This window comes from Mytilinidion resinicola (assembly GCF_010093595.1).
Source record: "Mytilinidion resinicola strain CBS 304.34 unplaced genomic scaffold BDZ99scaffold_19, whole genome shotgun sequence".
In the NCBI taxonomy this organism is placed as follows: domain Eukaryota; kingdom Fungi; phylum Ascomycota; class Dothideomycetes; order Mytilinidiales; family Mytilinidiaceae; genus Mytilinidion; species Mytilinidion resinicola.
Window position 1 is genome coordinate 883,040 of NW_022985455.1, and position 22,177 is coordinate 905,216.

The 22,177-nt window shown below is 51.2% G+C and overlaps 12 protein-coding genes across 12 annotated transcripts; 7 read left to right on the plus strand and 5 right to left on the minus strand.

The window, feature by feature from the left end:
* Window positions 1-590: 590 nt before the first annotated feature.
* BDZ99DRAFT_466974 (uncharacterized protein) lies at window positions 591-881 on the plus strand (the record flags this gene model as incomplete). The annotated part of the gene is made up of 1 exon (XM_033720908.1): window positions 591-881. A coding segment is annotated over exon 1 (188 nt), but the record flags the coding sequence as incomplete, so codon positions are not given.
* A 2,246-nt stretch (window positions 882-3,127) lies between these two features.
* BDZ99DRAFT_466977 (uncharacterized protein) lies at window positions 3,128-3,418 on the minus strand (the record flags this gene model as incomplete). The annotated part of the gene is made up of 1 exon (XM_033720909.1): window positions 3,128-3,418. A coding segment is annotated over exon 1 (188 nt), but the record flags the coding sequence as incomplete, so codon positions are not given.
* Window positions 3,419-4,315: 897 nt separating this feature from the next.
* On the plus strand, window positions 4,316-4,847 carry BDZ99DRAFT_541200 (uncharacterized protein; the record flags this gene model as incomplete). The annotated part of the gene is made up of 1 exon (XM_033726731.1): window positions 4,316-4,847. One exon carries the CDS (start codon window positions 4,316-4,318, stop codon window positions 4,832-4,834), a length of 519 nt encoding a protein of 172 aa, XP_033572317.1. The 3' UTR covers window positions 4,835-4,847.
* BDZ99DRAFT_466978 (uncharacterized protein) lies at window positions 4,665-6,338 on the plus strand. The gene is made up of 2 exons (XM_033720910.1): window positions 4,665-4,815; window positions 4,867-6,338. Exon 2 carries the CDS (start codon window positions 5,081-5,083, stop codon window positions 6,224-6,226), a length of 1,146 nt encoding a protein of 381 aa, XP_033572318.1. The 5' UTR covers window positions 4,665-4,815; window positions 4,867-5,080; the 3' UTR covers window positions 6,227-6,338.
* Window positions 6,339-7,374: 1,036 nt separating this feature from the next.
* BDZ99DRAFT_541203 (ALDH-like protein) lies at window positions 7,375-9,026 on the plus strand (the record flags this gene model as incomplete). The annotated part of the gene is made up of 4 exons (XM_033726732.1): window positions 7,375-7,401; window positions 7,502-7,834; window positions 8,180-8,460; window positions 8,606-9,026. The coding sequence occupies 4 exons, from the start codon at window positions 7,375-7,377 to the stop codon at window positions 9,024-9,026; spliced, it is 1,062 nt and encodes a 353-aa protein (XP_033572319.1).
* Window positions 9,027-9,801: 775 nt separating this feature from the next.
* Window positions 9,802-10,335, minus strand: BDZ99DRAFT_525058 (uncharacterized protein; the record flags this gene model as incomplete). The annotated part of the gene is made up of 2 exons (XM_033725967.1): window positions 9,802-10,039; window positions 10,094-10,335. The coding sequence occupies 2 exons, from the start codon at window positions 10,333-10,335 to the stop codon at window positions 9,802-9,804; spliced, it is 480 nt and encodes a 159-aa protein (XP_033572320.1).
* A 734-nt stretch (window positions 10,336-11,069) lies between these two features.
* BDZ99DRAFT_480734 (uncharacterized protein) lies at window positions 11,070-11,912 on the minus strand (the record flags this gene model as incomplete). The annotated part of the gene is made up of 3 exons (XM_033722346.1): window positions 11,070-11,426; window positions 11,493-11,585; window positions 11,847-11,912. 3 exons carry the CDS (start codon window positions 11,910-11,912, stop codon window positions 11,070-11,072), a joined length of 516 nt encoding a protein of 171 aa, XP_033572321.1.
* A 588-nt stretch (window positions 11,913-12,500) lies between these two features.
* BDZ99DRAFT_466981 (uncharacterized protein) lies at window positions 12,501-13,099 on the minus strand. Its single transcript, XM_033720911.1, has one exon. The coding sequence runs from the start codon at window positions 12,972-12,974 to the stop codon at window positions 12,717-12,719; it is 258 nt and encodes an 85-aa protein (XP_033572322.1). The 5' UTR covers window positions 12,975-13,099; the 3' UTR covers window positions 12,501-12,716.
* A 538-nt stretch (window positions 13,100-13,637) lies between these two features.
* BDZ99DRAFT_480735 (uncharacterized protein) lies at window positions 13,638-15,705 on the plus strand (the record flags this gene model as incomplete). The annotated part of the gene is made up of 2 exons (XM_033722347.1): window positions 13,638-15,458; window positions 15,514-15,705. 2 exons carry the CDS (start codon window positions 13,638-13,640, stop codon window positions 15,703-15,705), a joined length of 2,013 nt encoding a protein of 670 aa, XP_033572323.1.
* A 1,054-nt stretch (window positions 15,706-16,759) lies between these two features.
* Window positions 16,760-17,349, plus strand: BDZ99DRAFT_574932 (uncharacterized protein; the record flags this gene model as incomplete). The annotated part of the gene is made up of 2 exons (XM_033728420.1): window positions 16,760-17,230; window positions 17,283-17,349. The coding sequence occupies 2 exons, from the start codon at window positions 16,760-16,762 to the stop codon at window positions 17,325-17,327; spliced, it is 516 nt and encodes a 171-aa protein (XP_033572324.1). The 3' UTR covers window positions 17,328-17,349.
* Window positions 17,350-18,826: 1,477 nt separating this feature from the next.
* Window positions 18,827-20,266, plus strand: BDZ99DRAFT_451056 (uncharacterized protein; the record flags this gene model as incomplete). The annotated part of the gene is made up of 3 exons (XM_033718193.1): window positions 18,827-19,140; window positions 19,216-19,649; window positions 19,707-20,266. 3 exons carry the CDS (start codon window positions 18,827-18,829, stop codon window positions 20,264-20,266), a joined length of 1,308 nt encoding a protein of 435 aa, XP_033572325.1.
* Window positions 20,267-20,556: 290 nt separating this feature from the next.
* Window positions 20,557-22,030, minus strand: BDZ99DRAFT_466983 (putative fructose-bisphosphate aldolase). The gene has a single exon (XM_033720912.1). The coding sequence runs from the start codon at window positions 21,836-21,838 to the stop codon at window positions 20,972-20,974; it is 867 nt and encodes a 288-aa protein (XP_033572326.1). The 5' UTR covers window positions 21,839-22,030; the 3' UTR covers window positions 20,557-20,971.
* Between the last annotated feature and the right edge of the window lie 147 nt (window positions 22,031-22,177).

Here is a 22,177-nt window from a genome sequence, read left to right on the forward strand (position 1 = left end):
TGCTTCTGCCTACGCGTACAGTCACTTCCTACGTAGTATATAGTTTGGCCTTCGGGCCCCCGAAATAAGACAGAGTTCACGTCAATTTGCAACCTAAGTCAGCCACAAGTTAATAATGACTTTCCAGTATAGTAGTAAGGTTCTAAGGCTCGGATAAGGCCCTTTTATAAGCATCAGGAGTAATAAGAGCTCGATAGCGGCGCTGTGATAAAGGAATTCTGTTACGCTACGCCATGAAAGGAGGCTCTCCGCAAATCAGACGCAATGGCGACGATACGACCGTAATTTTTAGGTAGGAGGTGTTCTAAGTATTTAGGAGTGGCGACAGTGACTTAGTTATTTTTTAGACATTTCTCCCTAGGAAACTAGTATACAGCTAAAAAATTAGGGGAGGGCTAATCGTACACCCCCTAACGAATAATCGTACACCCCCTTTCGAATAATCATACACCCCCTACCCCTGTCACTTCACCGCCTTCTAATTGGCTTCGAGGCTTGCTGCAGAGCCTCCGATTGGCTCGCTTCACTTGTTCACTAATTCCAAATGCTCTCTGCAAATGCGGCCTTGATCGCAATTAATTACATCCTCTTCCTCTTCCTCTTCCTCTACAATACCCTCACTATGGCCCTCCAGCTGCCACGGCTGGCGTACTATGCTACAGCAGAGGAAGCGCATATTGCTCTACAAGCGCACGCATCAGCGCAGGGCTACGGCCTAGCAAAATACCGTAGTAAACTAGACAGAGTGGACATACGAGCATACCTCCTGGATGCCGACAGCTTCGCCGCCAGCACCGCCTATTTCTGTAGTCCCTCGTCCAGCTCCTGACGCTCGGAATGCCTATCAGTCGACAGCTACACCGGTTAATCTTTCTCGTATTAATCCAGCCCTTCTTAGGCCTACACTCAGGTTGAAATTGATGTGAACTCTGATTTCTATAGGTGTCTAGCTCGTTGTTTATATACTAGGGGAAGGAGGGGGGCCAGCCCCGGGGGCATAACGTGGTATCTCTTCCTAACGCGTTACTTAATTCATCCTGTTTCCTGATACAGTACTGATACCGTGCTGCAGCACTGCTGTTGCACTACCTGTTACTTCCTCCTGTATCAGCATGCTATCCTGATACGTTACTGCATATAAGTTGCTGACCCTAGGTTGTAGTGCTGCAACCCGAGTCCTACAGCTGCATCTACGGCAGCACCTACGGTAGCACCTACGGCAGCACCTACGGCAGCGCATATAGCAGCGCATATAGCAGCGCATACAGCAGCGTATACGGCAGCGCATACAGCAACACCTACGGCTACACCTACGGCTGCACTTACGGCTGCACCTGCAGCTAAAAAGCGTGGCCGGCCGCCTGGTGCAAAGGATAAGGTACCACAGAAAAAGGCACGAGCTCAGAGGCAAGATAGTACTCAGCCTACGCCTCAGCCTACGCCTCAGCCTACGCCTCAGCCTTAGCCTTAGCCTTATCCTCAGGCACAGAGGCTTAGCCGAGAGGAGCTTCTACGTCAGCTTGCGACGTATAATGAAGATATTGAGGCGGTGATGCGAGAGGGCTAGGCTTAATGCAAAGGAGCCGTAATAAGGTAAGGGTTTAACAGGTTTGGCATACTTATAGACACGGAGGCACTTCTAGAATAGAATTTCTATTCTATACTTAGACTTAGACTTATACTTACTACGTGAGCTCGTACGTAAGGCTACACGAATCGGTGAGGCTACACGAATCGGCGAGGCTGCACGCCGATTTGTATAGCCGTACGTGAGCTCGTATATAAGGCTATACAAATTGGCAAGGCTGCACAAATTGGAAAGGCTGCACGCCGATTTGTATAGCCTCACGTGATGTATAGGTGAATAACCGGAGCTCCGGCGCAGTGCTCCGAGCCAATTAGAGGGCGGTGAAACGACAGGGGTTTAGGGGGTGTATATTTACTAGAAAGGGGGGTGTACAACTACTAAAAAGGGGGTGTACAGGTACTAGCGCCCCTAGGAAATAGCTATAGGGCGCTAGTACCTGTACACCCCCTTTTTAGTAGTTGTACACCCCCCTTTCTAGTAAATATACACCCCCTAAACCCCTGTCGTTTCACCGCCCTCTAATTGGCTCGGAGCACTGCGCCGGAGCTCCGGTTATTCACCTATACATCACGTGAGGCTATACAAATCGGCGTGCAGCCTTTCCAATTTGTGCAGCCTTGCCAATTTGTATAGCCTTATATACGAGCTCACGTACGGCTATACAAATCGGCGTGCAGCCTCGCCGATTCGTGTAGCCTCACCGATTCGTGTAGCCTTACGTACGAGCTCACGTAGTAAGTATAAGTCTAAGTCTAAGTATAGAATAGAAATTCTATTCTAGAAGTGCCTCCGTGTCTATAAGTATGCCAAACCTGTTAAACCCTTACCTTATTACGGCTCCTTTGCATTAAGCCTAGCCCTCTCGCATCACCGCCTCAATATCTTCATTATACGTCGCAAGCTGACGTAGAAGCTCCTCTCGGCTAAGCCTCTGTGCCTGAGGATAAGGCTAAGGCTAAGGCTGAGGCGTAGGCTGAGGCGTAGGCTGAGGCGTAGGCTGAGTACTATCTTGCCTCTGAGCTCGTGCCTTTTTCTGTGGTACCTTATCCTTTGCACCAGGCGGCCGGCCACGCTTTTTAGCTGCAGGTGCAGCCGTAAGTGCAGCCGTAGGTGTAGCCGTAGGTGTTGCTGTATGCGCTGCCGTATACGCTGCTGTATGCGCTGCTATATGCGCTGCTATATGCGCTGCCGTAGGTGCTGCCGTAGGTGCTACCGTAGGTGCTGCCGTAGATGCAGCTGTAGGACTCGGGTTGCAGCACTACAACCTAGGGTCAGCAACTTATATGCAGTAACGTATCAGGATAGCATGCTGATACAGGAGGAAGTAACAGGTAGTGCAACAGCAGTGCTGCAGCACGGTATCAGTACTGTATCAGGAAACAGGATGAATTAAGTAACGCGTTAGGAAGAGATACCACGTTATGCCCCCGGGGCTGGCCCCCCTCCTTCCCCTAGTATATAAACAACGAGCTAGACACCTATAGAAATCAGAGTTCACATCAATTTCAACCTGAGTGTAGGCCTAAGAAGGGCTGGATTAATACGAGAAAGATTAACCGGTGTAGCTGTCGACTGATAGGCATTCCGAGCGTCAGGAGCTGGACGAGGGACTACAGAAATAGGCGGTGCTGGCGGCGAAGCTGTCGGCATCCAGGAGGTATGCTCGTATGTCCACTCTGTCTAGTTTACTACGGTATTTTGCTAGGCCGTAGCCCTGCGCTGATGCGTGCGCTTGTAGAGCAATATGCGCTTCCTCTGCTGTAGCATAGTACGCCAGCCGTGGCAGCTGGAGGGCCATAGTGAGGGTATTGTAGAGGAAGAGGAAGAGGAAGAGGATGTAATTAATTGCGATCAAGGCCGCATTTGCAGAGAGCATTTGGAATTAGTGAACAAGTGAAGCGAGCCAATCGGAGGCTCTGCAGCAAGCCTCGAAGCCAATTAGAAGGCGGTGAAGTGACAGGGGTAGGGGGTGTATGATTATTCGAAAGGGGGTGTACGATTATTCGTTAGGGGGTGTACGATTAGCCCTCCCCATTTCCTAGATAACTATATATATATACTTATTTACCACGTGACTATTTCTTGGCAGAAATCTTGACTACTTTCTATGCTTCGAGACCTGATATTTCCTCTAAACACCCTCAACCGCCAACCAGTACAACCCAGCTCCTTAAACAGCACTAACCCCGATGGTTCGCGACAGATGGCACGACTCTCCTCCCTACATCGAATCCCTCTCACGAGAACAACGCCGTGATGACACCGCGGATGGAGCCTCGAATTCCTTCCCTCCTCGGCGGCGACCCCGCCTCGTCCTTGCTGCTCGACCCCCAGTCTACCCACGGCGACCAAAATCAATCGAGGCAAACCGATGCTCTGCCGCGCATACAGTTCCCGACGCCGCCGAAACGGAGGGCTGGCCGCACGATCCCGTTGACCGAGGTGCTCAATTTCGACGGCGATGGCAACAGAGGTGCGACCAGTGATGCTGGGGTACCGACAGGCGGGTTTAGCGGGCGGCTGGGCGATATCCTGCTCGATGGCGGCGTTGGGAGTGTTGGGCCGCGGAAGAAGCGGAGGGTTGAGACGGGAAATGGCGCGACGGCTTCGACTGCGATCGCTGGTGGTAGTGATGCGGGTGGGGGCGTTGCTAGGCGGGGAGAGTATAGCGGTGGCCACATCGTTCCTCACGAGAACGGTGGCACGCATGTCGCTGGTTCTGGAGGCATGGGAGGAGGCATTGCGAGCGTGCTGAACAACGACCTCGTGCTTCCGAAGCCGCATCCGCCGCCGGCAAAGAAAGGACGCAGGCCTAGGATTCCGCCGCTCCTGCAGGGCTTGCATCATCCGCCGCCTGATGCGGGACTGTTTCCGCCGATTACGGGAGAGAGGGCGGCGGCGAGCCCGAGAGTTGTGGAGAGTACAGAGGAACGTGCGGTTTTAGATATCCCCAGCGTAAGGGATACAACAGGAGACCGAGCTCGAGGAGACGTTAGTCAGAAGGAAACGACGGTTCATGTTGAGGGCTTTGCTGAGAAAGAGAACGTAGATGAAAAGAGAAAAGGTCAGGGGAATACAAGTGTCAAGAAGAGGAATAAATGGACGGAGCAGGAGACGAAGGATTTGCTGCAGGGGGTGAGTAAATTCGGGATTGGGAACTGGAAGAAGATATTCGACTGCAACGAGTACAGCTTTCCAGGGAGGACGTGTGTTGATCTGAAGGATAGGTATGCCATATCTATTTAACTCTTCAGTGTAGCGTTAGCTGACAGCCCAAGATTTCGAACCTGTTGTCCCGATGAATTAGTCAAGTATCGGGCTGCGGGCAAGGTGAGGAGGGGAAACAAGTCGAAATCGTCTACGATTTCCAACAAGCCTTCTCTGGAAAACCTTAGATTGCCAAAGTCCTCCCCACTGGGATCTCCCAACCTGAGACCAGCGCGAAAGCCGCGTTCTGACAACCATCGTAAAGGTGCTCAAGAACTAGCCGAAATGGGAATCGAAAAACCATTTGAGAAGAGCAAACGGCGTGAACGGCACGAGTTCACGGAAGAAGATGACACAGCACTCATGAAAGGGTTTGAGAAATACGGGACGGTTTGGCATGCTATCAAAGCTGATGCCGAGCTAGGCTTTGAGAGCAGACTGCCTTCTGACCTTCGCGACCGATTCCGAATACGCTTCCCGGATGAATATTCAAAGGCGGGCTTCAAGCTCAAACCAAAGCAGGAGAAGAAACAGAAAGAATCCAGCACTGACGCCGAAGCTAGGGAAAAGGTGACGCCGGCCACGAGCGCTTCCATGAAGGCGAACAATAATCCCGATCCCTCTTTGCTCAGTGCTCAACCCTCACTGCATAATACTACAGTCTCGGCATCAATGCCCAAACTCCTTGCCCCCCTCCAAACCGCCTTCCCTAATTCTTTCGACGACTTCGCCTCTGAAGCCGACGACGACGCCGCGTACAGCCCGATCACGCTGAGTAGAAACATCTTGCAGTTTCAATGGGGTGACACGAATCCGCCGTACTCGAACGCCTCAAATGGTAACGCCAATACAAACGCACAAGCAGGTATCACTAACCACTTGAATTTCCACACCTTGGGCGGAATGGACCAATTCCACATAGATCCGCTCGCTACGCTCAAGCTGCCACCTGCGTCGAGCTCGACAACCGCATACCCAGCTTTTCCGTCCGTGGCACCGCCAACCAATCCAATGAATGCCTCTGTGATGCATTCGTCGTATGGGTCGGGAGCAAAGGGCCAGCAGGGGCAGAACTTCTCGACTAATCTGCCGACGCTGGTCTTCCCGTCTGCGCCGCAAAACTCAGGGAGGGCGAATGGCAACGGGGTCAATCTGCCTCCGCCTGCGGACTTGCTCAACGGGCTGGACCTTGATGGAAGGGTGAATGCTGGCTGGGGTGTGGACACGCAGGCGTCGCAGTTCTTGTGGGATGATGGGCTAGGAGTAAACGGGTATGTCGCGAGTAGTGGAAGTAGTGGACTTACGGCCCCTGGCAATATTGGGGTTGGTGCTCAAGGTAGTGGAGTGAATGCGACGGGAACAGTGCAGGTTAGAGGTATGTTTGAAAGTGATGGGCTTGGCGAAAGGAGTCTTCTGAACTCGAGCATTTGAGTATCTTCACATTGGAAGAAATGTTTAGGGAGGCGTTTCAGGTATAGACCCGGTATTTGTTTATATTCCCTGTTCATAATTGCGTAAGTCCAGTAGAGTATCGACCCTTCCCATTTTCTTCAAAAGCCCTACCACTCTGCCAGTCATTCAAGCGACAATTATCGCTATCTTTCCCTTCCTCTTATCTTGCTCAGTGTGTCACACGTCTAGATGTTGCGAATCCCTCCTCAGTATACGTCGTCTCCCCCCATTTTCATGGGCTCAGATCAATGGGAAACTCGTTTGTCAATGGAGGCATATGGATACCACATACCGCGAACATATGTATGACCAAATGCTGGGCGCTCTTTTAGTCTATGAGAGGGCGTTGGCGCTGGTGTGTGGGATATTTTCTTATGTTTTGTCAATATTGCTCTTCACAAATGGTCAGCAGCAACGCGGACTCCTCGGCCGACGAGCCCTGATGTTTCACTGGACACTGGTTTTCTTTGCATCAAGAATTGGACACTTTCCTTCTATGATCGATTTAACTGGTTATATGCATAGGGAGATTTTACGAATTAAAAGCTCGGTTCTGTTGACTGTTTACCGCCTCATCACCAAACCTAGTCAAATTCCTCATAGGTCATCTGCACTGACCGCCATTATGATCTATTTGTCAATGCCTCAATGTCAAACTATGGCAAGCGATGCTCTTGTCTCAGGCCTGAAACCCCGAAAGCCGAACTCTGGCACCGCACCATGTAAGCGGGCAGCCTCGCACTAATCAAATCCTTTGTCAAATCCTTTGTCAAATCCTTTGTCAAATCCTTCGATGCTCATGTCGTGAATCTTTCGCCCTCTGATACTCCCATATAACATGTCAACATTCGACAGCAAGCCTGATTCTAGATAAGGCGATGAGTACCCTGGACGGGGCGGGAGAGTCGTCAAGGGTAGCAGCGGAGTTTAATGTTCAGGCTGACAACAAGGACCGAGAGATAAGGACACTAACACTAACATCTATGTGTATATTCCAAATAGCATACTTTGCGACTAGTTCTTACCTGTATGCCCAAGTTTTCCGAGGTTTAAAATGTAGAAGAACCCTCAACCAAATCAACCATTCTATCCAAACCTGTCCTCCATCTCTCATTCCGAAACTCAAAATGGCTATCAGGCAGATTGACATCACGGTAAGCTCAACCTCCCAATTTGCAGATCGCAGCATCCCCAATACTCTCACCATCTCGTACGCTACACCATACTCTATCTATCACTAACCCCCCTGAACAGACCTACCCAGGCAACATAATCAACAACACCTTCGTTCCGACGCCCACCACCCGCCACTCCCTCACCTCTGCGCCGTCCCCGTGGCCACCCCCGGCCGACGTCGCCCTCGCCGCCGCCGCCGCCCACACCACGTTCGCAACATGGTCCCTGACCTCCTTCGCTGAGCGCGCCGCCCTTCTCCGCGCTTACGCCCCCGCCATCGAGGCCCAACTCCCGCAACTCACGAATCTGCTCACGTTGGAGCAGGGCAAGCCGCTCGCCTTGGTGCAGATGGAGTGCGCGAAGGCGCTCGCGTGGCTGCGGGCGTTTGTAGGCATAGAGGTGCGGGACGAGGTGGGTGAAGGAGAATAGCGCGAAGATCGTTTACAGGACGTGGACGCCGCTGGGGGGTGGTGGGGATTGTGGGGATTATGCCGTGCAATTGGCCGGTGCTTTTGGGGGATTGGGAACGGTAATTGCATTACCTTGGAACCGAACGGAGCCCTATGGGATGTGATTTTGTGTGTAACATGGGGCACGCATAGATTGGCCCCGGCGTTTGATGACTGGCAATTTCAGTTGGTATGGAGCTGAGTTCGTTTACGCCCTGAAGCGAGGCGAGCGAGCGGTGGATGTCCTTCCCGCCGGGGGTCCTACAGGTGCTCGACGGCAGCGACGAGCGAGGGCCGCTGTTGACAGAGCACCCACCCGCACGTCGACAAGGTCGGCTTCACCGGGTCGATCGCCACGGCTGAACTCGTCGCCGCGGCGTGCGCGGAGACGCTGAAGCGCGTGACGCTTGAGCTCGGCGGCAACGATCCGGTCATTATCTGCGAAGATGTGGATATCGAGGCGGTGGTGCCGCGGCTGGCAACGCTGGCGTTTTTGAACAGCGGGCAGATTTGTATGCTGGTCAAGCGGTTTTATGTGCATGAGAGCGTTTATGAGGCGTTTAGGGATGCGATGGTAGAGAGGACAAGGTAGAATGTGAGGACGGAGGATGGGCTTGAGCCGGTGCAAAATGGGGTGCAGTGAGTTCCATCCCTTCGCCTTTTCCCCTTCCCCATGTACGCAATGCGCAAGGGAGAGATGTATGGGGTTTATCTGACTATTGTGGCGTTCTAGATTCGAGAAAGTCGAAGCCCTCTACGCAGATTGTGAGAATGAGTCCCAAACCTTTGCCCTCGCCGGCGGCGTCGTTGAAGACGAGAAAGATTATTTCATCACGCTCGCCATTATCGACAACTCCCCCGACGATTCGTGGATTGTGATTGAGGAGCCCTTCGGCCCTATCGTGCCACTCCTAAAATGGTCGGATGAGGCGGATGTGCTGGTGCGCGCAAATAGCGGGAAGGCGGGGTTGGGCGCGAGTGTGTGGAGTAGAGATGTGAAGAGAGCGGAGAGGATGGCGCGGAGGCTGAGAGCGGGGAGTGTGTGGGTTAATTCGCACTTTGAGGTTGCGCCGGATGTCGAGTATGGCGGGCATAAGTGGAGTGGGATGGGGGTTGAAGGGGTATATGGAGCGGGCGAGTTTGTGGGTATTTAAGGGGTGAGGAGGGTTTGAAAGTAGGGGGGCAGGTTTAATGTTAGCGCGCGAATGAAGGAGTGCCTGTGGAGCTGTAGTCAGAAAGGGGTCTGGTTGTAACATGTTTTTCTATTAGAACCCGGTATAGGAACGGAAGAAACGGCCATGAGATCATGTCTCCGCAGCCTACCCCTATCCCCTCAACCTCCCTAACTTCTCCTTCCTCGCTCAAATCCCAAATTTGAGTGTCATTGTGGTAGCACTTCCTGGGACTGTGCTTCCGTGACTCACGATCGGACATTTAAGACGATCTTTATGATAAGATCCTCTGAACCCATCAAACAGTTTCTTGAAATAACTCGATCTAGAGAAGATGTTCGAAATTGCGGCATCGGAGTTATTAGCTTGGGACTTTCCAAGTCCGAAAACATACAAAGGGTAACTATCGGGAGCGGACCATGGTACTGGATAATCTTGCTAAGTTGCTACACCCTCTCCCGAGAGACGGTGCACAACAAGAAGGCTGAATCACCAGCATAGGGAGCTCAAACGTCAATTGCAAATGTTTCCAGACGTTACCTATCCATCGATAAGCCGGTTTTGGTTCCGGATGCGATTGGACCTTTGGGACTATGGAGCCTCTCAGTCTGAAGGGGGAGCCAGATAACCTTGGTGTAGGCAGCAAATATTGCGGAGAAGAGGTGCTCCAATTTATTGCCTCCATCTAGGAGAACTCAGGTACCGCGTTCTTTGCGGTGTGTGGTTCTGTGCGAAAGTTTCTTTAGTTGAGGATCTCTTACTGGCCGCTCCAATCCGCATGGTACGATCCACCAAAGCCCTTTGACCTCATGATCTGCTCTTCAATGGCAACACAGGTAAGAATCATATGTTCCAGTGCATCTCCGCTGACCCCATCAATCATGATCCCGAGACTCCCCACGCCATCGCTGTTCTCGAGCTCCTCGAGCTTCTCCGCACTGTAGTTTTGCCAAGATGACGATCTGGGCTTGTAGATGGCTAGAATATCTTGACCACTTTTAAGCATTAAGCTTCCTCCAACACACCTGCCTCGAGACTCCCACGCTAACTTGACAAATCGACTGGTGTAGCTTTTGTCGAACCCATCCCACTGGTCTGAACTAGCGCACCATTCCAAGGGTTTAGACATGTCGCGTCCGAGCAGTTGAGCCAAGATTGAGTCTCGCCATTGTCCATGACCTAGCCCGTTGGTGAGCTGCAGCTCTTGCTCGTCCGAGGTGGACTTCGGTTTGACGAAGCTGCCCGAAGGCTCTGGAGAGGGAGTGTATCGGACGCTACCTATGACGCACATGAAACGTTCAAGAAGCTACTGTTCAATCATCAAGCGCCGCCTTTTCGTAGGGGTTTTATCGGAGTGGCCTGAAGGCGCCGGAGTATTTTCTGAGATGCTGATGGGTGTCCACTGAGATCGAAATAGCCAAGGTGGAATGTCATTTTCGATGAAATACGTCGGAGGTCTGATGCTATTGTTCTCTTCTCTGCAGCCCCGATTACGGTATACAGCAAAAATTGGCGCTTTCCTGCTATAGAAAGCACCACTGAGCGAGAATCCGGCTGGCTTGCCCTGTGGGCAGATGTCGAACGAATAAAGGGGTGTTATGGTCTTAGTTTCATAAGACATGTTGAAAAGTGTGGGGTTGTCGTATCCGGAACTCGAGATGGAGGGCAAAACTAGATTTATATACAGTTGGGAGCCTGGGGATTGTTGATGGCTGAGCCTTTGGCTGATGTGGCTGAGTGCTTATAACCCAAGGCCAGGGCGCCACATTGCCTTTAGCGTCATTTAGTACTTATGTGATCGTAAGCTTTTATATTAGCAGCTAATATAGGCAACGCATGACTGCATGAACTTTCACCCGAAAGGTGAAGGACGGCAGTTTAGAAGTGGCGACCGGCTCGTGCACGCTACCACCTCGTGCACGGTTTCCCCGTGCATGCATCACGAACTTCAAAAACATATACATTCACTCATATTACTCAGAACCTCATAGAAATCAATGGGGAGACTAAACCGAAGACGCTCTTTCATTCTATCATAATCACAGAGTCATCGTACCTCTTAGGCGTATTCCGGATACGCTGAGGCCGGCCAGAGGCTGATTTCGCTACCCACTCCTCTACCTCATGATTCTGCTGGCCTGTAGGCTCCTTAGGAATAGTAAATACAACCTGGCGAGCCTTCTGCCTCTGGTGTATTACCTTCCTCTTATCTTTAAGCTGCTTCTCTGCATCACGTGCCTCACGTGCTTCCTGTGCCTTGCGCTTCTTGAGATCCTCAGCATCCTTCTGTTCTCTCTGCTTAGCAGCTTTAGCAGAGCGATTGAACTCAGCTATTCTTTCCTTCTCTTCCTTAGCAAGTTGCTTCTGTACCTTCTCCTCAGCCTTTAAAGCTGTATCACGAGCCTTAGCATCCTCTTTTTCTTAGTGTAGCTCTCGAGCCTGCCGCACCTTATTAGGTGAATAGACTGCCGCTTTTCCATTATTATCTTCAGCCAGAATCTGAAAGAGGTTCTTCTGCCGCTTCCTCTTCTTCTGCTCTATCTTAAATGCTTTTTAGTAGCCTCAAATTTGACTTTAAAGAAGTGTATTAGTTGCTATTAGTTAGTGAACATCTTTAGTTAAAGCTTATACTTCTTTTTGGAGGCTGGACTGTATAGTAACTTCTACCACCTGTTTTAGGCGTGTTTCTATTCGCTTCCAGTCACCAGCTGTAAGAGCCGACCCAGTAGAGTTGCTTGATAATGGCCTTTCTTTATCTTTATCCTCTTCCTTCTCTTTCTTGGTATTAAATTAATCTAATACAACCTCCGGGTTCCATAGGTGAATACCCGTCTTTCTCCATCCACTAGCTATATTAGAAGGAGTCATAGCCTTCTTCTATGCCACCCAAAAGGTCCTGAAGAAGTCTCTCTTTATAAAGCGGGAGAATCCTTCACAATTTATTATAAACCGGTTCAATTTATTAGAATAGTAAATGGCCAAGGGGACGAAGAGAGAGACGTCTAATAGCTGCAGGCGGTGTGTTAAATAAGGCGGATATACAGCCAGGAGAATCCTGTTGCTAATGCAGTAGTTAATGAACTTCATATTTATATAAGAGCTGTGGCCATTAATAAGTAACATCCTCTACTCCTTGTTGGCTTTGGCCTTTATCTCTCGATTAAAGATCTTCAACCAAGCAAGGCCTAGGTCGTTGTTAGTCCATCCGGTTGGTGTTGATGTGAAGAAGCAGGCATATTTGTCCGGATTAAAATCCTTAAGCTATTTATCCTGTACATTGTTTGTTCCAGCTTAATAGATAAGTATCGGAGGAAGTGCCGTATTATCTGCACAGATAGCTGCCACCACAGTAATCCACTCTCTATTGCCATCTTGCATAACATGGCGCATCCTTCCTAACTCGTAGGCAAGCTTGCTGAAGATTCTCTTCTTCTTAACCAATTTTCCAATAAGAAATCCTTTCTCATCCATGTTATATGTATTTCCTAGCTGGATGTTATATTAATCTCTTTTGCGACCAAGAAGCTTAAAGTAGAGGCTGTAGTAGAGGGCAGAATCAGCCCTTTTCCGTTCCTTATCAATAGGAAGAAGGTAGGCTGATTTGAGGCGTTTGGAATTCGAATGGACCCAGCGTGAAACCCAGTGGATTCCTGGCATTCTCCCAGCTAAATCCTAGGCGAGATTTCGTATCATTTGATGCGTAGGAGGCAAGCCTCTTTCGGAGAGGTTGTTGATGTATTTGATGAGAGCCTTAGTCTTGCCAGGAGAGAGGAGCTTTTGAGAATTGTAGGCCTCAGCCTTTGACTTCGTGATTCCTCGGTACCTCCGTGAGAGCGTGGTTCTGTCAATCCCATGCTTCTTTGCGACCTCAGTATACATCTTTTTCTCCATCAAATCAAGCTCCGCGAACGCAGCTTCCATTGCATCCATTTTCGAAGGAAATCTGTGTATTTTTGGTGGAGTTGTGCGGTGTTGAAGCTTGAGAGAAAAAGCGGTGAGGGGCCTCCGAGACCGTGCATGAGGTGGTAGCGTGCACGAGCCGGTCGCCACTTCTAGTCTTTGTATGAGTGGACGCAATTTTAAAAGCACGTGACCAAGAGAGGTAAGCGAGCTCGAGCGTCCTAATATATTTATGAGCGAACTAGCAACATAAGATCTCAAGAGGCCAACTTGGAGGTATAAATAGGTTTTTGCATACTCTTCCTTTGGGCCTCTACGGGCGCTTGTGCAATGCCAAGACCTACTGATCTGGAGAAAGAGACCAGTCACGTGACCAATTTAAAGTATTGCTTTTCCACTCCGTCATCGCAGTTTCGTGAAGAGGTAAGGTTTTTTATGAATTTCAGCAAACACTCGGTGAGGCAGGATCTTTCTCCACGTGTCCGTGTATTCATAGTCCTTCGGTCACGAGTTTCGGTCAATCTGCCTATCGCAGCCCTTGTCCACGACGCGTCACCTCACGATAAGTATCTCGAACAAAACCCAGGAGCAACTCCGATCCAAACGAGATGAGCTCGCAACCTTCTCAATTATTTAGTTTCTACATGTCTCAACTCCAAATTTCAAGACTCCAGCAGTAGACCTACCTACGATATGGACCAAGATCACGTTCCTCTCGGCATCCGGCTCCCCACTCTCACAAGTCTCACAAGCCTCTTCCTTCTGATAATATGTCCAACCATAGCTATAAACCAAGTACCCCTCTCACCTCCTTCAAATCCTCCGCATATTCCCACTTCCCTCAATTTCTCTTCGCCCGGTCCCTATTTGTTCCATTCTCTAGCAACCCTACTCCAACAATGGCCCCAAACTTTCTTCCCCAACGGTCACACAATTGCTAGCGTTACCATACCGCCCCATACGCTGCTCTACCACGGCCGCCATGATGCGTCGCCGCCGCCGAGTCCGGAGTGGCTCGCCTTTGATGTGGAAATGGCGTATGGGATCATGGGCAACCTGCCAGATTCGCGACTGCTGACCTATCGTACGACTCGGCCAGTACGCGCCGTGTACTTTGATGGCATGAGCGCGAGTCTGATGGGCGATGGTACAAAAAGCCAGATGGTGTTCCTGTACAACGGCACCGATGGTATTCCCAAACGAGAGTGGCCGAGACCGGGGCGGCCTCCTGGAAGGGGAGGAAAAAATGATGGGGATAGGCATTGGAACCCGCTTGAAGACGAGTATTTCCGGGCCAGAGGGCTTTGTGCGTGGCTAAAAGAGGAGGGGCTTGGGGGGAGAGGATGGGGGTATGAGGGCGTGGTCAGGATGAATGCGGGGTTTGAGGCTATTTGGTGTGATTTTGAGTCGCCGTCGTTAAGGTTGGTGTCGAATCTGAATGTGTCAGTACCACGGCTTGAGTTGGAGGAGTCAGAGAGCGGTCGTTTGAGTGATCAAGAGGAGGCTGTGGAGCTTGGAGAGTTGAGAAGGCGGTCTCGGGTAAAGAAGTTGGAAGATGGTGATGAGGGACCGCATGGGCCTGGGATGGCGGATCCGATCGAACCTTTCAAGGAATTCTCCAGCTGGATGTGGTTCTCTGCCGCCACACGACGGTACTTTGGCGAACCCCGAGTGAAGGTTGATGTCTGCGGACTTTTCTCATTCTACGATCCGGGAATGCAGGGCCAAACCACTTCGAGGATCATCCAAGAAGCTGAAGAGTTGAATATCACTACTGGTGGACTCTGGATCCAACCTGAGGAGGAAAGCGATAGACTCATGGGTCTGCAAAAGCTTACCCGGCGAAGACGAGCGCACGAGCTCGACAACGTCAGTAATGATGACGGTTTGATCATGCGAAATAGTGTTAACGCCATCCTGAAGAAAGTACTAGGCAATGGAAAGAGCTGTAGTGGGATTGAATGGCATTCTATCGCCCAGGAGATTGTAAAAACTTATCACGTAGTACTTCAAGACCTCCAGCTGGCACTGCAAAAAGCTGGAAACAGAGATGCAGATTTGAACACGCGAGCTAGGCTGGAGTCCGTTCGATTCTTGACGCACTGGTTGCTTCTCCAATTCTTGGAGTACCCGCCAAATCGGCCGTATTCGAAACATGCCCTAGCAAATATGTTCTCGTTGGATTCTCAAGTAGCACGACACGCTTTTGAAAGGTGTCGCAGTCAGTACGCAGTGGACGGCTTTGAGCTGAACGATCGCGAAGATGTGCTTTCTTCCGGTATAAACGACACGCTTTCAGGAATCTGCAGCACTTTCATTCGAATCGGCATGGAAGTAGAGTACGTTTGGCTTGCGCACTACAACAACGGCCCTCGTGGAGATGACCCAAGGGGGTCCCGGGTCATAGGATTCGCCGACAGAATTACTCAATGGAAACATCAGCTGGAGGAGCTCATAGCCTGGCTCGGATGGGCGGAGCAGGACTCCACCTGCCGAGATGTTTGTGCACCCGGTGTAAGTGACAATCATCATCCGTTTGCTATGGGACTTGTATTAATGATGGTCGTAGGAAATGTGCTATATTCCCATGTGGCCAGTGGCCGGCTTTCCTAGAAGAGATCGACCTCCGCCCGAGAGACCCGACTTCAACGCAGACTTGAACGAAGCAAATGCTCGTCCGAGGCCGCCTCCCGGTTGGGGTAACATGGATGAATATCTGTGGCATCCAACATGTGTAAACGCATCTTCATTTCCCCCGTGAAGGGCAGGTCGCGTTCACTGAATTTGGACCCGGCATAATGCACATGTGCTGATGCCCGATTCCGCAGCTCGCATAAGCCGAAGCAACGAATGAATTGCGCCAATTTTCAATAGATCAGATCCGTTGAGTGTCAGCACGTTCAGATTAGCAAGCAACAGAACAGAGTTTCCCCACGACTAGAACCTTCAACCGGAGCTCACTCATATTCCATCAACGCCAGGGTGAATGGTGTCAAGGATACCCATCAACAAATTTATATCGTCAAGCATTCTCTCTTCACAGCTGGGTCACGAGGCAAAGATGGATATGCGGTAGGAGTAATGTGATTAAATCAGCCCTATATGCCATCGGTCTTCATTTGGGTCTCACTGCTCTACAAGCACACTCCTTGAGAAATTGCTCCATTTTCGAAGCATACATTCATTCGAATTCGGCTCTGAGATGTGCAAGGAAAGCAAGTCATGAGAACTGCAGTGTTGCAATGACTTGCACCTCACAGGAGGCGACGAGGATTGTTTGCCTGTTCCTTGGGTCGCGCGGTATTGCTCCCCACAGAAACCCCTGCTTCGTCGGCAATTGTTGTTGGTGTTGCAAGGGTAGCCATCGAGAAAGCGTTACGGCGGAGACGATCAGCAACAAAGCTTTTCGGTAAGAACCATATGACGTCTGACCTAGGTTCCCAGAGACCACGGCTCTAGTAATCTAGCTAGGTCGGCTGTTCCGGGGAAGGATCCCAAAGCTTGTGGGGATTGGATCACGAATTCCACGGCTCAATTATTCACGCGGGTAGAATAGCGACTGTTGCCTCCGGCCGCCGGACGCTACAAGGGGGGGTAATGGAAAGCGCAGTAACAGCACCTCGCATGGTCGATTATGACCTTCTCTAGAATAGACATCTCCGGGGTAACTTGGTTCTCCGCATTCGCAAAGATGGAGGTAATGCAGATATAAAATATCAGAATGTTCCCAGCCTGACCACCATCGCACGCCTCTGAATACTCTATCTGTCGTCTAACTTGCAGCTCTAAGAGTTCTATACCGCAAAGCTTTCATCATGAAGTTCCTTCAAAGCATCTCCCTCTTCTTCGCGGCCATGACCATGGCAGTCATGTCATCGCCCGGACCAGGACCCAATCCGATAGCAGCGCCTGAAATCGCCGATGCCGCCATCATGGAAGCCCTCCACACTCGCCAAATCGACACGAGCGAGATCACTGGCCTGGTCAAGAACCTCACATCTATCGTCTCGACCGTCGGCTCAATCCTCACCCCAGACACCCTCACGGAAGTCAAGTCGATCTTGGACCACGCCAACGAGCTGCTCGACGACACCACCACCACGGACCTGAAGTCCCTCGTCCAGAAGGCTACGGGCCTGCTGAACTCGGACCTGCTGTCCAAGGTCGGCGGTCTACTCACCCCGGCCTTGCTAACGAACGTGACCGACATCCTCGGTGGTGCGCACGATTTACTCACACCGGATTTCGTGTCCAACACCAAGACGCTTATTAATGATGCGACGCCGGTATGTCTTAATTCCCCCGTCTTTGCTATGCCGGTTTACTCACAGCGAGTAGTTGATCGTGGAAGTATCAGAGCTCTTCAAAGCCCTTCTGGGATAGGCTACCGCGCGCACGCACGATTGACGATAGGGCACGAGGACATGGGATCGGGCGGGGAGGGGATGTCTGGCGTCCACGCACGCCATGGGGGAGGTTGCAAGGTGCATCCTGAACGGACGGACTGACATGCATTACTCGCTACCTGGGCCGGACAGGCCCTGCTGCCCTACTACGCTACTTCAGTAGCATAATCTAAACACGATTGGTGCATGCATCCTTTTTTTGGCTTCCCAACACTATACCTAAATTGCCGTGACTCTTCATCCTCTGCGCTGTCAAACTACCTCAGAGGAAAGGTATTTGTTCCTACCTGCCTCTTCGCTACCCTTGAACGAGCCCAGAGCTCACTCATCACGTGACCCTGAAGTCAAAACAACCTTTGCCCTCCGCACGCGCCCTCCCGGTCCCACCCTGCCAGCTGCCGCCCCCAGACGGCCCATGCAGGGGCCCCGGACCAGCAACTCTACGAATCAAAGCCCCCAACCCCGACCTTACCTCGGTCGAAAGTGGGCACGCAAGGGACGGTCAGGCCGCGGGATGATCAATTGCCTTGCTCCGTCTGGCCCCGGAGCCCCGCCGCTGAACCGGGGTTAGTGGTCGTTTTGCGTCGGAAGGGGAGGGCATCGCTCGGGGTGAGGATTTCGGGGTTGCTGGATTCGGGGTGAGAAGTTCGGGGGTGGCCAATCAGAGGAGCGATAAGGCTACGCGAGACATGGGCGTTTTGCATGCAGTACATAGAGACAGCGAGGTGACAGCGATTCCCTTTTTTTACCCCGGAAAAAACGAGGCAATGGTATGTAGCACGCAGACTAGGCCCTGCGGGCCCATATTCTTGCCCTTACCAACAGCCAGCTTCGTCGTGAGGATTCCGGATCGCCGCGCGCATTGTCGCTTTTGGGGAGGAGTAATGGTTAAAATATCGCTAGACCCCACGGTCGGGCTTGTACCAAGGTAAATGTGCTGGCCAGCCAACTGGAGCATTTCGTTCATGTGAAGATCCGGGGAGTTTAAGCGAGGACGAGATGATATTCTGCCGCGGCTTGACTTGCTACACGAGATGCTGCGATGGGGCGGATGACTTGGACGTCGCCGAGTCCGTCCGGCACTGCAAGACGATAACGACGATCGCGATGTTGAAGTGGCAACCGCGATAGCACAACTGGAAGAATGGCCTGGTGATGATCCGGGGCCGGACGAGAAGAGGGGAGACTGGGGAAGGTGTGGGGTAGGGAAAATGGGGTTTATGGGGTAAGAGTTCGACCGTTGCGATGTTTCTTCTTGAGAGTGCCGTGCCGGTGTATCTCTGATCTCTGATCTCTGATCTCCTCTTTGCTATCGTCTCCATACATCTCGCCGTCTCGTCTGGATTGAAGGCATCCTGTATCATTTGAATTGCCCCATCTGCCACCATGGATAAGTCCCACGATGGTACTTTCTTCGATGCTGAAGACTCTAATCGCGTCACCCTCGTCAATGATGATTCCAATCGAGATCCCCTCATGAAACATTCCAGCGGCTCAAAATCATCGCCTAGAGCTAGCGAGTTGAGCTATAGCGAGAAAGGCTCCAAAGGGAAAGAAATCGAAGAGCCGATAGAGGAGAAGCCTATCGACGAGAAACCACCCCCAGATTACGCTTTGGATGGGGCGAAAGAAGACACCGTTACGCATATTGAGCACGCCGAAACGAATGAAGAAGAACCCCCTCTTAAGCCGTTGCGGCGACGTAGGCGGGCATACAATCACCTGAAGCGGCGATGGTATTTCTACGCTGCTGGTATAGTCGTCTTTCTCGCAATATTCTTGCCGATTCTGTAAGTCTCATGAGTTCTTTGCTAGACTAAGGACAGCTCTTGTTGTCGCAAATTCAGGGTACTGACCACAACCAGATTCCTCGTCATAGTACCCGCACTCGCCCAACGCATTATTAATGTGGCGGCACTCCCTATTCACTGGGTGCACATCCTCGACCCAAAGGCTGACACCGTCGGAGTATCTTTCCAAGCGTCACTCAAAGTTCCCATCGGCCTGACTGTCAAGATGGACCCTTTTACTATGTCCTTGTACGACCAAAACGACGACGGGAAGAGTGTTACGTATCTCAATGCCAATTTACCCGATTATAAGCTGCATGGCAATGCCAATCTCACAGTTCCGTATCAGGTTGATCCGGTTCTGGACAAGCCCATGTTCTCTAAGTTCATGAGCGATGTCGTCAACAACGCTAAGTTTACCCTGAAAGCGAAGAGCCTGGGAAAAGTGACTGCCCACTTTGGGAAGTTGAAAGCAAAGGTGAATATGAAGAAAGACATCACCTTGACCGGTAATCTACGATCCAAACCCAACATTCTCCTCTCCGCACTCTAACAATGTTATGCAGGCCTCGAGAAGTTCAAAGGTTTGGGCATTACCAGCGGCCAACTGGCCCTGCCACCAGAAGACGATGGCGTCAACTTCATCGGCAACCTCTCCGTTCCAAACCAGTCTATCCTGACCGCTGACATGGGCAACGTCACTCTCAACGCTCTCTCCGGTGATCTAGTCATCGGTAATGTCACCATGTACCACGTCTACCTCTCTCCCGGCGCGAACGCCATCAAGTTCCGCGGCACCCTCGACTTCATGACCATCCTCCAGAACCTCAAAGCCGTTTACGCCGTCCAAGCCTCATACCTCAAACAAGGACAGATCCTCTTGGGCGTTACCGGTACTGCTACCATCTACAACGGCGTCCACATCACCTACATCGAGGAAGTGATGAATGCGCTACGACTCGACGTCCCCACCGCGTTGAAGCCGATTGTGCAGCAGTCGCTGCAGGGATTCAAGAGCAACATTTCGGGCGTGGGAACGTACATCTTCAGTAGCTTTGAGAGCTGGATTAAGACGCTGGATTTGAGTGCGTTGAAGGGGAATGGGACCAATTTGAATACTACGTAGATTGTGGATAACTTGCAAGATTTGAACCTTACGCAAATCATTGGGAATTTGGGAGGCTTGGGATTGTAGGTAGGGATTCGGAGTGTTGGGGGTCTAATGAGAAATGAGAAGATAATATTGCTGAAGTCAGGCTACATGCGAATTGAATCCACTAAAGTCGAAATGAGTTACTATGAAATACCTTTTTGTCATAATTAAAGCTTTAGTGCATTGAGAGGAGGGATCTTAGAAGGTGTTGCAATAGACTTCTTTCATTTTGATGACTTGACGTCTTCCTGGCGCCGCAGAGCCGTCCGCATCTCTGGGATAGTCCGAGAAAATGGCTGGCACGTCGAGATGACATAAAGAAGGGGGGATGTTATAACATTGCGGATATGCTTAGTGAATCCGGCATTGCAATTTGTAACATTGAAGTGTGTCTGGGTAGGGAAAGGAAGAATGCGACGTCCGGAATGATGTCAAAAAGCTTGGCATCAACAGGGGCCGCAACCCCTTTTTAACGTGCAGCTGTGATCACCTCTCCGGAAAACCACCTTTAGTTTTGAATTTATGATAACTTGTCTTTCGAGCGGAGCACCTCCGAGCGTTGGCGGTGGACAGAGCCATCATTGTCGGGCTCAGCACCATGCCAAGGTTCCCCATCCCCCTTTCGAACGCGTTCATCTCGTCATATTTAATTAGTAGTTTCCTTTCCTCTGAAAAATCCTAAACCGCTTTGCCCTCTGACCCAAGCAGTTCAATACACTGCTCTACCGCCTTCTGCATCTCTCTCGTTGCCTCCTCTATCAACGCGGTGAAGGGAACCTTCCCCGACTTTTCTGCCCACACCTTTTGACAGGGCGTATTCAATACCTTGTTTATGTTCACCTTGCTAACTCCATGCTGAATGCACTTCCCAAATATCTCCTTCGTAAACGGGTCCGACCCATGCAGCACAAGCTCAACCTTATGCCCAACCTTCTTATCAATCCCATCCAGCCGCTCATACTCTAGCTGCACACCTCGGGGCCCGTAATTCCCATGTACATTCCCAAAAGCCGGCGCCAACCAATCAATCCCGCAATCCACAAACTCCTGCGCTTCCTCCGGCGTCGTGAGCAAGCCCTCTAGATCCACGGTATCGCTCACGCCATCCTCCCCTCCCTCAATCCGCCCCGGCTCCGCTTCAACAGCTATCCCCCGCTCATGGCAGTATTTCGTCAGCTCCGTCGTCAGCCGCAAGTTCTCTTCCTTCTCATAGTGCGACATATCCACCATTATGCTGTCGAAGCCGCCCATATCGGCCGCCTGGCGCACGATCTCGGGCGTCTGGGCGTGGTCAAGGTGGACCGAGACTGGGACCGAAGAGCCTCGGGCAGCTTCGGCAGCGAGGTGGACGAGCAGCCCGCCTGCGTACTGGATCGCCCATGGGAAGAGCAGGATCATGGCGGGCGAGGACTTGGCTTCGGCGGCGCGGATGGTGGCGAGGATGCCTTCGGTGTTGTAGCAGCACATGGAGGGCACGCCATATTTGTGCTTCCGAGCATGGACGAGGATGGGGAGCGCTCGGTTATCCTTCATTGAGGCAGCCATTGTGGTATTATGTGATGGTGGAGTAGAGAAAGTAGGTTGGGCGTTAAGGGATCGTGGGCACGTTGTGTTGTATGGAGTGAAGATGGGTGAGTGAAAACGGTCATTGACTGGATCAGCTCGTACCGGCTTTCCTTCCGATACTCGGCTTTCTTTTCAAAATGCCGGCATACTTGCCCCGTTATTTTTCTTCGGGCGATCTTGAAGCGAAGCATTTTCTACTCCGTCGAAACATGACGTTGCGGCCCTGCTGCGGGGTATAGCGGGGCATGGTATGATGCTCTATTGCGAATTTCTTATAGGCTCTCTATTTATCCCGTCTTTTTTATCATTTTACCGGAA

Bases quoted from the DNA above. Each gene is read 5' to 3' on its own strand.
- BDZ99DRAFT_466978 (XM_033720910.1), top strand. From the start codon at position 5,081: ATGGGAATCGAAAAACCATTTGAGAAGAGCAAACGGCGTGAACGGCAC.
- BDZ99DRAFT_466981 (XM_033720911.1), bottom strand. From the start codon at position 12,974: ATGGATGCAATGGAAGCTGCGTTCGCGGAGCTTGATTTGATGGAGAAA.
- BDZ99DRAFT_466983 (XM_033720912.1), bottom strand. From the start codon at position 21,838: ATGGCTGCCTCAATGAAGGATAACCGAGCGCTCCCCATCCTCGTCCAT.